At 38.8% G+C, this 15,269-nt stretch overlaps 1 protein-coding gene across 1 annotated transcript in view; it reads right to left on the bottom strand.

Annotated features, from left to right (window-relative positions):
- Positions 1 to 636: 636 nt before the first annotated feature.
- Positions 637 to 15,269, bottom strand: part of FAF1 (Fas associated factor 1) — a 154,617-nt gene continuing 139,984 nt past the window's right edge. Inside the window, exon 19 of the mRNA XM_009088711.4 lies at positions 637 to 6,887. Coding sequence (XP_009086959.1) covers positions 6,804 to 6,887 — 84 coding nt within the window. The 3' untranslated portion in view covers positions 637 to 6,803. The remainder of the gene's footprint in view (positions 6,888 to 15,269) is intronic.

The following is a 15,269-nucleotide window of genomic DNA, read 5'->3' as shown; positions in this document are numbered from 1 at the left end:
CGCAATCTCCCACGGCACCCTCCAGCCCCGGCCGGTGCCCTCGGGAGGGAGGGGGCAGCGGGAGCGGGCAGCGCTGGGGCGATGCCCGAGCCTGTGGCTCCATGGGTTTGGTTGCTTGGCTGTTCGAGGGTTGTTGGGTTTTTTCCCCCGGGAATGCCCAATTTTTCCCAGCGCCGGGCTGAGCGGCCCCGCCCGCGGGGGAAGGCGCGGCACCGAGCGCTTCCCTCTTTTGACTTCGCTTGAATTCTTTTAAAACAATTTAAAAATAATTGTTGGTGGAGGTGCTGGTAGGGCCGGGTGCGGAGGGAAGGAAGGGAGACCCGCGGGGGAGGCTCCGCGCCCGGCGGCGGCCGCAGCGCTCCGGTGCCCCGGGAATTCCGCCCCGACGGCTCCGCCCCGCCCGGGAGAGGCCGAAGGGCGGCTGCGGTCCGGCCGGTGCCGGGACCAGCCCGGGAGGTGCCTTCGCCCCATCCCGCTCGGCCACGACAGGATCTCCCGGGGACCGGCGGCCGCGAGGTGCGAAGGACCCGCATCAAGGCGGGGATCGCTTTTTTGCTGGTTTTGTTTGTTTATTTGGTTTGGTTTTCCCACGTTAGACGATGCTGCAACAGCCACACCATGTCTGACTCACCTTCGTCTAAACCTTGAAGAAGTGTATTTCAGCAACGAAGTGTTCTCTGTGAATCGCACGTTCTAAAATATATCTCCCCCCTTTTTTCTTCAGTACATTCACAAGATTATAAATTATTTTGTTCTTCTGCATCAGCGAGTTTATAGCTGTCATTAAAAAAACTCCTTCTCCATTGCCACCAGTTTGGAAATGCTTTCCCTTACACAATCAGTCTTAATTAATTAGGACACATAAACAGGCAAACAGGCCTACACAAAATGTAAAATATTCCTAAAGTACACATCAGAATAATTTTTAAGTTCCTAAAATGGCTGCAACAGAACGGGGGTTTTCAAATTACAACAAATGAGGTCTACCTGTAAATTTAGAAAAGGCAAAATCATGAGTAGGATGCCATAATTACAAGGTATAAAATACTTATCAGTGATAGGAACTCATGCTAATGGGGACTGTGACAGTAGATTAAATAAAGCATAGAGGCAAATAAAATTATAGAAACGACATTTTTAGGTGAATGAAAACATACTTATATTCACTACTTTACGAAATGATAATAATTCTTTAAAATCACCCAACTAGCACTACCTTTTCCAAAGAAAACTGCATAAAAAAGAAGATAACAGAAGTGAAAGTCACAGGTAAAAGACTAAGATTGTAACCAAAACTTTTTGAAGACACGATCTTAGATCCTCAGAGTACACAGGTAGCTGACTTAAAAAGACTGCAGAATGCCCACAAGAAGCAGCTGGGTCATGTGAACCAGCACATTCAAGGATGTAATAGGAAGAGAGACTCAAAGTAGGAAACTAAAAAGAAAATCAGAAAATCCATGGAAATTTAACTTTTGGAAGACAGAAATCCTGAATTAAACAACTGACAGATTGCAAGGAACAACTACCAAAGATGTAAAGGATTATTAAAAATATCAGAAACAGGAAACCTGCCAAAGATTTTTTTATAGTGTAAAAGACTCCTTTTATTAAAAATAGAAATAACTAAGCTAGTTATTTGTAGTGGTGTTTACTACAGTGGAAAAATATTTTCTTGAGTTTAAAAAAAAAAAGTAACATTATCTGAGATTTGATGGCTGGAAGCAGAATTCAACAAATTTTCACAGTGAGAGGATTCCAGCCATGTCCCCAAGAACCTGTGAGGGAACCTGTGTCATTCAAGGTACTCAGACACCAGTACCTGGAGGAAGGGATCAGTGGTGAGCTGTTGCTATCAATAAATAAAACAAACCCACTCAAGCTGAGTGGATGGAAAGGGAACAGCAATGAGCTGTGGAATCCTGGGGAACACTGTCACAACATGGAGCTGGGAAACAGCAAAAGAAACTCACTGGTACTAAGTACAAAATAACAATTCTGTTAACCAGCAGCTCTGTAATCACAGGAACTAATGAAACCTCCTCCTCTAACCAGCAGTTGAGTGACATTTTAATTGAATTATATTAGGGCTGCAGTGTGACTTCAGTCTTTATTACACAAAAGAATCCACAGAGGAAAGCCCTGGCTAAGGAGTGGATTCCCTGTTATCTAATGAGACATTAAAACCCTTTGAAACTTTTAGGGTCTGGAGTGACTCCCAAGAGTTGGATCTGGAGCCTTGCCTTCACTGCATAGACTCAGGGGATCTTTCATCTGCCTTCTCATTTCCTGAATTCTGGGATGCTGACTTTGACAAGATTTAAGGAAATTTTAGACAGCCAAACCTTTATAGGATTAAATTTGCTTGAAATAATAATTTAAAAAAACCCTAAAAACAAAAGGATGTAAAATACAAAGGTAGTAATAAGATATTTAAAAAATATTTCAAGGAGCCTGACCAATTTCATCCTATATAAATCAGCAATGCTGTCAGGGGGAGCAGCCTTGCCTTCCTCTTCCTCTCATCCTCACTGATTCCCACCAGTGAGCTGCATCAGCCTCAAAACTGCTCCAGGAAAAAGAATGGTCTCTTGTTAATTAGTTTGCCTGGTTCCAGTGCAAGGTGGGGGCAGAGATGGCTCTGCTTGCAGAAGTGTACATCTATATCAGACTATATTGAGTATAAAACACCCTGGATCCTGACACACTTAGTGCTAAACTTGGTATTTCTCCACCTTTGTCATCTGTGGGGAAAAGTTTCAGGTAGAGAGCAATGTCTCATGCTGTGTACAGTGTACAGTAATTTCTGCTTTCTTTCATGACCCATCCAGAAAAAAAAAAAAATTAAGGCTACTGCAGTTGCCTTCTCTTTTACACAACCAGAGTAATAAAACTAAACTCAGGTGCAGAATCAACATCCAGTTTCCACTCTCAGCTCTTTTGTTCAAAAAGACCAATGGTTGCAATGAACATCCACTGTCAAGGGCTGGGTTGTCTCAGCCCAGGCAAGCACACAGCTTAAAGACTGATTTTCACCCTCCTTCTCAAGGACCTTAAAGGAATTCTGTATTTTGGCAGTCAAGCTTTGCTAGTGGGCAGCACACACATTAAAAGGTGCAGTGCTATGGTGGTGTTGAAGCAGACTAGGGAATGTCCAGCACAGGAACTTGTCCCTACTCAGGCCCTCACAATATTGGAAAAACCAAAGTGTGAATTAAAATCAGTGAAAACTCCTCTGGAGGAGGCCACCATCACTGTTTTCAAATAAAAATGTATCCTCTGCTTTGTCAAATGGTGGAAGGTCTTGGTGCCTCCCTTGGTGCCCAGCCTGAGTGCAGGGGAGCAGAGGTTCCCCTCTGCCTTTGCCCCAGGCAGGAATGGCACACACAAGACACCTCCATCCTCAGCATTCCTGACTGAGTGCTCCAAGCAGGTTCTGGTTCTGCCTGGCAGTGACTCTCCTCGTGTAGAGACACCCACTGATGTGCTTTGTGCTTGCTGTGGAAGCTGTTCTAAGGCACTGAAATGTTCTCATGCATTGTTTAGGGAGCCTGGACACAAGGCCTGCATAGTGAAGCACTTCAGTCCTGTGACTCTGGGATATTGGGACTTGATTTTTTCCTACATAAGGAAGAGTGAAATGATGTAACTGTTTAGTAGAAATACTGCTGCAATTGAAAATTTATTTTAAGTTTCTAATGTCGCTGAGTAGGTACAGTTCATGAAAGCCAAAGTCCTCTTCTGCTACATTAAAAAGGACAGACAAACTCCCCAAACAGCTCCATTAGAAACATCCTCAGCACTCCCACTGAGCTGAAGGGTGCACACACAGAGAGTACAGAGCAAACACCGTGTTCTGCACGGTCTCTAGTAATGATTTCAAACACCACTGTCAACAGGCAGCAAGTTTCTCCCAAAACCAGAGGGTGCCCCACCCTCACCCCACGAGCCACGGAAGCTGATGCATTGCACGGGATTCCTTTCAGCAACACTAATTCCCTAAGACTTAAAACTAATGCATTAATCACCTTAATGGTAATCCATTAATGTGAAGAACCTGAAGATAAAAAGGAATCAGGGATGTGCTCTGTAGCAATGGTGTTACAGTTCTAGGGTAATTCTGAATTACAAAATTCGAATGACTAGAGGATTATCCATGCCAGCAGAGCATGTGAAGGGAATACCAGGAGAGCAGAAAATGATGGCATAGAATATTAATATTTCTACACAGGGATTGGTTTATGCTGATGGTGTGATTCAGAAAGGTGACTCGACATGGTTGCTTCTTGAAATCAGGCCCAAAGTATTTAAGGACCAAAATCATGAACGTTTTATTTAAAGAGCGATACACTTGTTTACGTTGTGGCAGAATGATCCCTGTATACTGATCTCCAAATCTTTATATCAGAGGGAAGTAATGCCACCACTTTGAACACTTCCAGTTAATTATCACTAGAACATTTTGATAATGACAGTGTATTTTGCAATATGAACAAAATGAGGGAAAAAAATAATGGAGTTTAGAAGAAAAAAAAACCAAAACCAAACAACCCTGGGAGCACTGACTTCAACAAGTTCAACAAATATTCAAGCCACATTTAATAACTTTATAAAACTAGTATCAAAGTAAAGAATATATAGTCAAAATACAGAAATCAAGTTGAGTGAGAGAAAACAGCCTGATGAGATCAAACAGAAGTTAAACAGAACAGATTAATATAAACAAGTTAGCTGAAAGGTCGCTTTGCTTGGTGTAGCACTATTTCAGCAACTCCTTTCCTCTACAGCCAGCTTAGAAGGAAAATAAAGAAATGCATCACTTTAAAATCCTGCTGTATGTTTACTGTGATTGTTCGTAGAAACAGCATCACCCCAATTTGCAACCCATGTTAATTTCTTATTTAATAAACGCAGTGGAATTTTTTGTTTTGTAAGAAAACGAAAGTTCAGAATGAAGCGTCTGCATTCAGCCTTCCATTACACATACATTTATCATTCTATTGGCTAGGAGTTCTTTTATTTGTGAACTGCAAATTATTAGGATTTGCTTACACTTCTAAACCTTTTGTTTGTCATAGATACTTCACTTCTAAAAGTGTCTGGTGTAGCACTCACTAATTACAGAATTATAAAAGGTAGAATAAGGCTTTGCCTGCTCAGAAATTCGCATTTTTGGTAAAGGTAACAATATATCAGCATCACTAACATCTTAATAATAGGCATACATTTAATTTTATATCACCATCCTTCCAAAGAGAAAAAGAAAGACTAAAAGATGTGTGCAACTGGTTTGAGCTTAGTATAAAATTTTCAAATCAGAACTCATTCAGCTACAATAAACACTATGAATTACGTATAAACATAGATGGAAAACAATGTGCCAGGCTTTAAATGAAAAAAAAAAAAAAAATTAGTTTAGCAGATGATGATCCTGTAGTGCTACTGTGCACTGTCCTGCAAGCCCCAAGATAAAACAAAAACAAAAAAAGGGGGGAAAAAAAGGAAGGGAAAATAAAAATAAAAATAAATTTAAAAAAAAAAGAGAGAGAGAAGAAAAACCCCCAAACAAACCAGTTTTGATGCAGGTTTGGCATCAACTGCACGCTATGGTCTTAGCCTCAGTATGCTCATTCTATGGTTGAGAAATTTAGAGTACCAGATTTTTCCATGGCAGGTAGCAGGGAGCTGGTGCATCCATTTCAGACAAGAGAACTACGATTTCTTTAATTTGAGATGGGATCAATAATGTATTGTTAATATGTCCAAAGTGTGCAACAATAAGGCAGATTTCTTACTACACCACCCCTTAAAATACCCATTGTTTGATGAACCAAACAAGGTGCTTTAAACCAGCAGAGTAATAGGAGACAAGCAAGTGCCAGAATGAAGAAAAACTGCTAGAATGGGAACTGCCCTTTCTTTCACAAGGAGAAATAAAGAACTGTTGTATCTGGTATTTGAAAGGTTTTTAACAGCTGATATTCAATATCAGCTGATTCCTGAAGTGTTGGCAAGATACCAGGTTTCTGGTACTGGCCATGTCTAATGTTATTTAAATATTCACATCATGCAATAAGCAGTTTCACACTGCAATGTAATGGAAAATACTTCCTAAACTGAATTGGAACTGAGACCCAAAGCAGAACCAGTAAATAAATATCTCGCATATATGTCAAACTATATTCTCCAAACAAAACCTTACATCTTATCAAAGAAGTCAGAAAGTACTAACAAAAATTATATGCTTTCTACTATAATACTGTTAAGTTGCCATGGCTGAGAATGTCCCATTAATTTTTTTTTTCTGCCTTTTTAAATTAGTTGACAAAGTAGAAATTCAAACACAGAAATAAAATGCATATATATGAGAGCACTGGCTCAGTGAGATATCAAATATACAGCATTCTAGTGTCAAAAGTACAGGCAGAAATGTCCAAGATTTCTTGGTGAAAAAGGGGCATTTGAGGAGTAAAAATTCTACTTAACAATCACTCACATTTTAACAGTGCATTAATTATAACAAAAGCTGGATGATAAGTGAGCAACAGAATCATAATGTTCAGTGTTCATAGCAGAACTTTATCCTCTGCTCATTTAAATGAGGTTGGAAACATATACTCATGTATGTGAAACTTTAAGTAGCTATGTTTGTTTTTTCAATTTTTCAGGATTCTTGCAAGAGGCAAACTGGTGACATGGAATTGAGCTGGATGTCAGTACAAGGTGGTGCTCAGAGAAGTCTTCCTCTCGATGCTGTGCCTCTGGCTTATCAAAGGATGATTAGTCCTACAATCTTGTTTGATCTATTCTTTTGCCTCTAGGAAAAGGGTTTCTTGAGGATACAGTTTTACCTCCAGTAATGATTTATTTGGATCCAGCTGGGTCACCTGTAAATACATGAACACAAAGATATGTGTAAGTAGACTTTTGGATTGTTTATCTTCACGGTGCAGACTTTTACTGGGAAGATTTTTGAGTCCCTCCATCAGTGACAACTGAAGCAGTGAGAATTATTTTCCAGGATGCAGATTAAGAAATATATATTGTGTTTTCTGTTGTTGTTACAAGTATTCTTTTGTAATAAGAATGAACAGAATAATAAAAAACCAGAATCCCTGACATTCATTCCAAGAAGGTCTGGCTCTCCACCATAAACTTTTGCACTAATCTGTTTTTGTCAAAGTTAAGAACTTTTGGAAGGTTTACTAGAGCATATGAGTTAGGATGAGAAATAAAACCTCACTTCTAGATAATCATCCCAAAATTTCAGTCAAACTGATGGTGCAAGCAGCATAGCCAACCCAACAGGATCTCTCCATTAAAAAGGGAAACTTTATTCTCCTTCTCCCTTTCTTGCTCCAAGTCATGTGGTGGAACACCCAGCTTTCACTCTCTTCAATCAATGCTTTCCAGACACCTCAATCATCCCAGGCTGGGATAAAACTGTTTAACTGTCTGGTTATTACACAATACATTTACTTATACAGACAAATCAATGACAACAACTGTCCCAGTGTCCTGACATTCAAGTTTACAATCCAATGCTGTGACATCCTTCAGAATACTGCAAAGCTTCATGTAGAAAGATGAACCATTTTCTGAAATACTTCCCTTCTATTTTTAAACTTATTTTCCCTGGTAATTCTGTTTTGGTTTATTTTGCTGTGTGAGCACACCAGTTATCAGAAGTCTGTTTGTGAATAATAGATTATTAGTCTTATGCCATAGGTATAAATGCAGATACATGGAATAAGCATTTTTTCCAAAGTAAAATTTGTTTCATCTATGATCACAACATGTCACTGCCTTCTGAAAATGTTTTGAGAAAACATTAAAGGTCCAGCACAAGAAATGCTATGAATTAGTAAGAAATGTCAGTGTAATATTCTTAAAAGCCTAATTTACTAATCCTATTACCTATTAACAAATAGGTAACATTTGTTATTTGTTTACTTATTATAGGTAACTTTTCATTCTCTCCCCCCAACTAAATCAGGCAAACTTGAAATATATTTGCATTTCTATTGTCTTATTGAATAATTAGGGAAAAATTACTATTTAAACAAACATTCAAGGCTTATCACTTCCTAAGACCATCAAAATCAGTGTAATTTTATCTGACTGCAGCAGATTTTTTTTTTAAATGAAATAATTAAAAACCAAACCAAACCCAAAAACCAAAGGGATGAATTATTTTTATTCCCAAAGGAATAAAACATATTTTCTTAAACTTCATGTACCGTGCTGAGCTACTGCTAAATGTCTGAAGAGAAAAATAATTTACAAAAACCAGAGTCAATTTTAGATTCCTATTATCTACAGTCCAATTATGCATTCCTGCACAGATGCTGCCTGAATTATTGAAAGGTTATTATCTACGAAAGCAAACCTGTTATGTAAAAAACAGCCAAAGTAGTGCATTTAAGTTTGTGATTACAGAAGTATGCTAATTAAGTATCTTGTAGCATTTTTTAATGTTTTGGTATTCTGCTACAGTCTGTCACTGAGCAGGGAGTGAGGTAAAGAGGGGTCTGTGCAATTCACAGCTTCTGAGGCATTGGGCACCTGAGAGAAGCAATTTTCCTTCCTTTCAGTACAAGCCCATATTAATTTAGGCATCTCTATTTCCAAATCCTGCAACCATTTTGTTGGGGTTTTTTATTTCTTTTTTTTTGTTTTGCAAGAAAAGGCAGGAAAGTCACAACATGTCTCTTTTGCACTTGGAGAAAAAAATCTCCAGAGTATGCCTGGGCACTGAACACAACCTTCCAGGCTGTGAGCATATGGAAACTTGTTATTCACTTCAGCATAATTCAAGATACATGTCCTAGGCTAAGGTTTGCAAACTTCAAGTGTCTTAAATAACAACAACACAGGATGTTCCTTCCTCAGTGAGAAGGGTCCTAGGAGCCTTCTGGAGTACCTGCAGCACAAGGACTGTGCAGCTTTTCACCATAATTTCAGTGTGCTGCTTAATTCACTGAGGGACAGCAGAGTTTGCAAATGTTTACACCATTACCCAATTAACTAACAATATGGCTCCTACATCTGTCAACAAACAAAGCTGTTGTTGCTTTGTTTTAGCTCCTTGGCATTTTCTGTTCATATGGGTCGCCATTGTACTTAATTATCACACCACAACCCTTCTGCAGCTTCTACTTTGTTATTTGTGGCTTGTAAATATGTTGTTTACTACGAAGAATAGAAGCCTTATTAGTGAACACACCTCCTAGCAAAAGAAATGGTTTCTCTTGTAAATATATGAAGTATAAGACCAAAGATGCATTCCAACTCAGAATATTTTAAATCAGAATTAGAAACCAAAGAATGATCTATAACAGAGATCAAAGGAAAGAGCTGTAGCCTGCAAAGGTGTGTTCAATGCAGTGTTCTGCTGAATCTCATCACTAATATTTATGTGCATTATTTAAAAATGAAAATTTTGAATGCCTTTAGATGTGTATCTGTGTGCCTTTACCATTAGTATATGTTTTATCTGTGTTTCATTACCATTAGTATAAATTCTGGAGCCCACAGAGCTGACACCCTTTAGTTCTGATGCCATTGCATGAGGCTCTTTCCAAAACAGCCCTGCACATGATGTAAGTTACACTGTCCCAAAGCCCTACACCTTTATTAGTTGAAGATTTATTCTATGTTGTTAACAATTGCACAGAAAACCACTGAAGTATGCTTAGATATTGAATGTGATTCCATCTGTTCCACCTTTGTGGCAGAATGAACACTTTCTTCATTAAGGTGCAAAATTCACCTTCAGCATCAGTTAAAGGCCTTACAAATGCTACAGGTATATTTTTATCTGTATCTTCAAGTCCTACAATACCTGACTTTTTACCAGCCATAAGCACACTCTAGGAGTCACCTCATGTATCACACCATAAAACCAGCTGAATGTATTTTTCAAATCTTTTGTGGGTTTATAATACTTTATATTATAATGGAATATGAACTAAAACCCCTTGAAAAGAGACTGTAAAGTGTTCCAAGCTTATCTGGTGAGGAGGGTGGCAGAGGAGGGACTCAGTGTCCAGAAGCAGAGAGTGTAACACAAGTGACAGCAAAATTACTGACATTCAAGCTCCCAGAAGCCTGTACAATACCATGCAGGTGCATTCAGGGCTGTCCCAAAGCCCTGAACACAGAGAGTGCCCCTGGAGATTTTATCTTCAGGCAAATGACTTTGTGCAAACCTGAACACTCCCCTCCCTTCAGGGAACACTCCTTCCAGCAACTTGACCAGAGGTGCTACAGGACTTCATTTCTGCCACATTAGATCTTGCCACTGAGCTGCTTTCACTGAAATAGCTTCAAGCTGATAACAAAACTTTTCTTCCAACTATGGATTCAGTTTTATGGGACCTTAGGTTTTGGTGCACTGGAGCTATGGCTTAATCTTTTAAAGAGCTTTGTTACACAACCAGTGTTGGTTTGGTGCCAGGCAGGTTATCATTTAGCTATTTGTTTAAGTGAATTCTGTGGTGATTATTGCAACTCAGCACTAACTAGCTGAAGTACTTCTGTGCCACTTAGAAATTCAAATTATTTATGACTCTGCAAGACACAAAGTAGTGATTTAACTCTTATACTCCTCCTGTAAGAATGTAGCAGCTGCTTACACTTCATTCTGACTAAATTAATTGGGTTTTTAGATAAACCAAAAATGAAACTAATGCTAGCTTAAGCAACATATTAATACAATTTTATAGTAAAGTCTTTTTCCTTCTAGAATAACATGTGAGTTATTTTTGTCTTCACCTTTGCTGACCTCTCTGTTCTATTACACACTCACATCCTGAGCAGCTGTACTTTTACCACTTACAAGGTGTGGCTCCTTACCCTCCCTAACTCCGCGGGGAAAAGATAAACACCAAAAAAAATGGCTTCATGCCCAGGAAGGTAATTTAAAAATAAAGAATCAAATACACAATCATTATGACACTTACACAAGCAGTAAATATCACACCCTTCACCTTTCTCTCCACCCTAGGACAAGGATCTGATTCCCGAGCAGCACAGCCTCTATACCACTTACACACGCATGAATACATTTCATGAATCTAACGGACAAAGAGTTCTTTTACTCTCCTTTCTAATCCTCCTAAAGTATAAATGCAATAGAAATTACTTAAAGGCACACCTGGTAAAGAACCAGATCTGTTTAAAAAACTATATTTTCAGAGTGACACACAAACAAATACAGTGAATCCTTTCTACCTATTGAAATATCTCTGGGTTACACAGATAATACGCTCAACTTGAGCAACAAACAAAAGTAGAGTTACTTTCTAGAAATATATGCAATTAGATTGGGCTTAGTTGAATAAACTTGGAGATAATTTACATCTGAATTGAAGAAAGCCGTCACAAACAAGGAAAAATATGTCATAGTAAAAGACTTGGAGCCTCAATCCAAAGCTTTAATCCAATACATCACACTGACTCTTATTTTTCTCAAGAGGTTTTCTCAAAACATATTTTAGATTAGGCATATTTAAAAACACATTTACTAAGCAAAGTAGAAGCTGTTGATAAACCAGAAAATTGTGATGCTGTATCCTCTGCTTGGAACATGGTTCCCATTTTTCCCTTGGAAAGCTGTGCAGTGCTCCCAGATGCAGCCAACCTTGACCCGGAGTCTAAGTTTTCATTGCCTTAACATAATTTATTTTTTAAAAAAAAAATGCTGCATAGATTTTAATCAGTGAAGGCTGATTAGCCTCTCTTGCACTACTTGACTTACTTGACAGTAAATTAAGACAGCAACTGTGTTCTCCCCTGTTTTCTAAAACACTAAATGTAATGACAGCATGGGGCAAATAACAAGGATAAGCCCAAACTCACTGTTGCTATATTTGTATAGTTTCACCTGGACTATCTGGTGCTTTTTAAAGGTTCTAAATGAAAATCCAATTTTTCAGCTGGAAGAAATACCTCATATTTGCAAAATAACAACAACAACAAATCTTAAAAAACAAAAGCTTAAAAATAAAGGGCTCTTAAGCAACCCCACAGAACTGAATCTCTTTTTTTGTCACAACTAAATAAAGCCCAGATGTTAATGATGTTTTTAAAAATACCAGACTTTTACCTTAATCCTATAGCTTTTTAATAGTGAGTAAGGAAAAAAACACATAACTGTAGTTTATCTTCTTTCCAACAAAAGGCCTTGGGAAGGGCTGTATACACCTGGGTAGCTCTGAGGCAGTTCTGTGCCTCTTTTTAGCCAAGGACTAGAAATTTTTTTCAGTGATCACTACTTGCCCCAAATATGGCCAAAACACATCCAGTTACCAACATCACTGAACATTTGTTTTACATTTCTTTCCAAGAACTAATCTTACTTTAAAAATTCACTATAAAAAGGCTGCATCTCCCTCTGCCTTTCAAAGAGCTCATTTTCAACAACAACCCATCCGCTCTTTCATTCTGGCAGAAGTGCAAACACAAAAGTATTTCAATTAGGAAAAGCCCCTCTGAACAATGTGACTTTTATTGTTGTGGTGCTAATGGTGCTCAAGTATTACACAAGCTGCCTTGAGAGCAAGAAGATGGAGCTGGAGTCAGTCAGAGGAGTCACATGCAGGTCCTGACCTGGACATTAATGGTCCCACAGTGGCCACAACTGCAAGGCTGGAGGACTTCAGGCTTTGAGGAAGAGCAAGCTGGTGTAAAGCTCTCCTCAGATTTTCTGCTTTCCTCCTTTCCTTCTTTCTGGTTTGAAATATTTGATTTATTTAGGAATTCTCTGTGCAGTTTCTCAGAAAAAGAAAAGCTGACAGAAAACTCCAGACCTTATCTTTTCCTGACAAAGGACCTGCAGGAAGAGGATCTCCACTACCCTCTCTCTCTCACACTGTTTACCTTCATTTTTCTTGTTGAGCAGAGAAAGTTTAAGTATTGGCATTTACAGATGAGAACATTTGTATATTAAGCATCCTTTCTGCTGTGCCAGGGAACAAAACAGGCCATTACTTGTGGGCACTGCTGCCTGTGTGCTTCTAGTGAACTAACAATTATTCATGTGTTTAATTCTTTTTAAATGCACTGGCTACACAGAAAAGAGATGACAGCCCCAGAAGGACTACAGCTTTCACTCTAGATCGATGAAGAGCTGAAAGGAAGCAAACAGCCACATCCTCTGGAAGCTGGAAAACATAAATACATTTAGTGCTCCAAAGGAACTGTAAGAACTTTGCTTTGCATACATCCCAGAGGGGAATGGATGGGAACACAGCCACTCACAGAAGAACGACCCAGGATTGGATTCATGTGCACTTAATTATAATTGCATGAAAGAACAATCCAAAAGGATTTTTATCACCAGTTCAAAGGATTAAGATGTTCAGATATCACAATGATATCTACAGTATAACATTGTGATTGGTAGATAGGCAAATGGAATAAAGAGAGTGCCTAGGACTGCTTTGGTGATTTAGTCTGATGCATTACTTATGCAATTACTAAAACAGCAGGAGATCATTAAATTTTCTGGTAACCAGACACAGCAGTCTTAGTATCATACCAGTACAAAGGCTCTCTATTGGTATTTTATCATTTCATTTTCTTCCTAGCTGGGTCAAAAAAGTCCACAAAATGGATATAAACATGAATTCTGGAGAAAAAGTACAAAATATCTCAGCCCCAGTTCATTCTGGATAAGGTTATATGCAAGAGCAAAGCTCTACAGCTTAACTAAGGCATCTTCCTGGGAACAATAACGTAACTCCCCTGCAACCAATGTTTTGTAAAATGGGGCAGTGCTGAATAAAAGAGCACTTTGGGTGTGAGGGATGTGCACTGAAGGGCTCTTGGGTGGAATACATGAATGCCATGGTTGGCATTAGTCACTGGGCTCACTAATGAGGATGATTCACGGCGAGTGAGCATTGAGCGCTGGGCAAATGTGGGCTGGCTCCAGTGAGCCCTGAGTAAAAGGGCTCATCTGAAATGCACACCTATTTCCTGGAACTGGTTAAACAGTCCCTGTACTCAAACAGAGCTGCTGTGAGAGATCAGAAGCTATACTGATCTACAGAATGCAATTCTACTTCTTTTCTTACATCTGTGAGATGAGATCTCCTTTCAGCGACTTGATACAAGAAAGGCTTTGATCCTTCACTTTGGATCAGTTCCTTATGTAAAGACACTGGGTCTGAAAAAAACACATCAAGTCTGTCTGTCTTGGAAGAAAACATGGTGAAAAATCTTTCTGCAATATTTACAGAATTTTTTACTACCTATATGGAAATTATATTTCCACAAAAGTAAATATCACGTTTCAAGAAGCAAAATATACTTAATATTCTCTCAGGTGCTACACTAAATTCACCAAAGCAAGAATGTTACCTACTCCATTTTTTTGATGCTGACCAAAAGACTGTGATACTGTTCTTTGTGAGCAACAAACTTGGCAAAAGCAAGAAAATCTTGGAGCTACAAATGCTTCAGTGTCCTTTCCTTTTGCACTCGAGGTTAATCTTTCCAATCCCTCCACTGTTACAAGTCATCAGGAAGAAGAGTCAGAAACCAGGCTTCAAAAGAGGCATGGGAATATGCCAGTCTGGAATGGCCAATTTGCTTAGGCAGCTTCTCAGTGTCTTAACTACACCAAAACTAACTGCTTGGATAAATAAAATAACAACAGATCTTGAAAGGAGAGGAAAGACAAGGGCAGGCAGTATTGACTTAAGGAAAGCTGTAAATGATAGGAGGAAGGACATCTACCTTTGTAGGTGGCTGTGGCCTAGGGTAAACCAGATCAGAGTAAGCACATGACATCACTGACCAAAAAAATTTAAATTATGTGAATTAAAAGAGATGACTACCACTTAGTGTAGCAGGAAAGATAAATATCAGTAACTGAAACGACTGGAAAAATTACAGGTATCATGGGAAATTCTCAAAATGTTTTGAATCTATCAGAAAAAATATTTCATTCATCTGAAATGCTCCTCTGCTATAAACAGATATTCAAGCTACTTTCCTGGTTTCCATGAAATTACTAAAAATACTACAGAGTGTAGGTGTGACACTGCACAAATCCTTTATCACAAAAACATCTTATTTCCATTTTTCTATCAAGATCATGACTAGGGGGAGGAATTTTAAAAGTCTAAGATGGTCCTGGACATTTAACTCTGTCATGAACTATTTAGAGTTTAAACACTCCCTAATGAGTTTAAAAGCAAGTTATCTGAAGGCAGTAGTTTGCACAGGATGAAATTCAGAATAATCCTTACAAAGAACAG

The sequence above is a fragment of the Serinus canaria genome, chromosome 8 (genome assembly GCF_022539315.1).
Source record: "Serinus canaria isolate serCan28SL12 chromosome 8, serCan2020, whole genome shotgun sequence".
In the NCBI taxonomy this organism is placed as follows: domain Eukaryota; kingdom Metazoa; phylum Chordata; class Aves; order Passeriformes; family Fringillidae; genus Serinus; species Serinus canaria.
The sequence above is the reverse complement of the archived record's forward strand: the minus strand, read 5'-3'. Positions and strand labels throughout refer to the sequence as shown.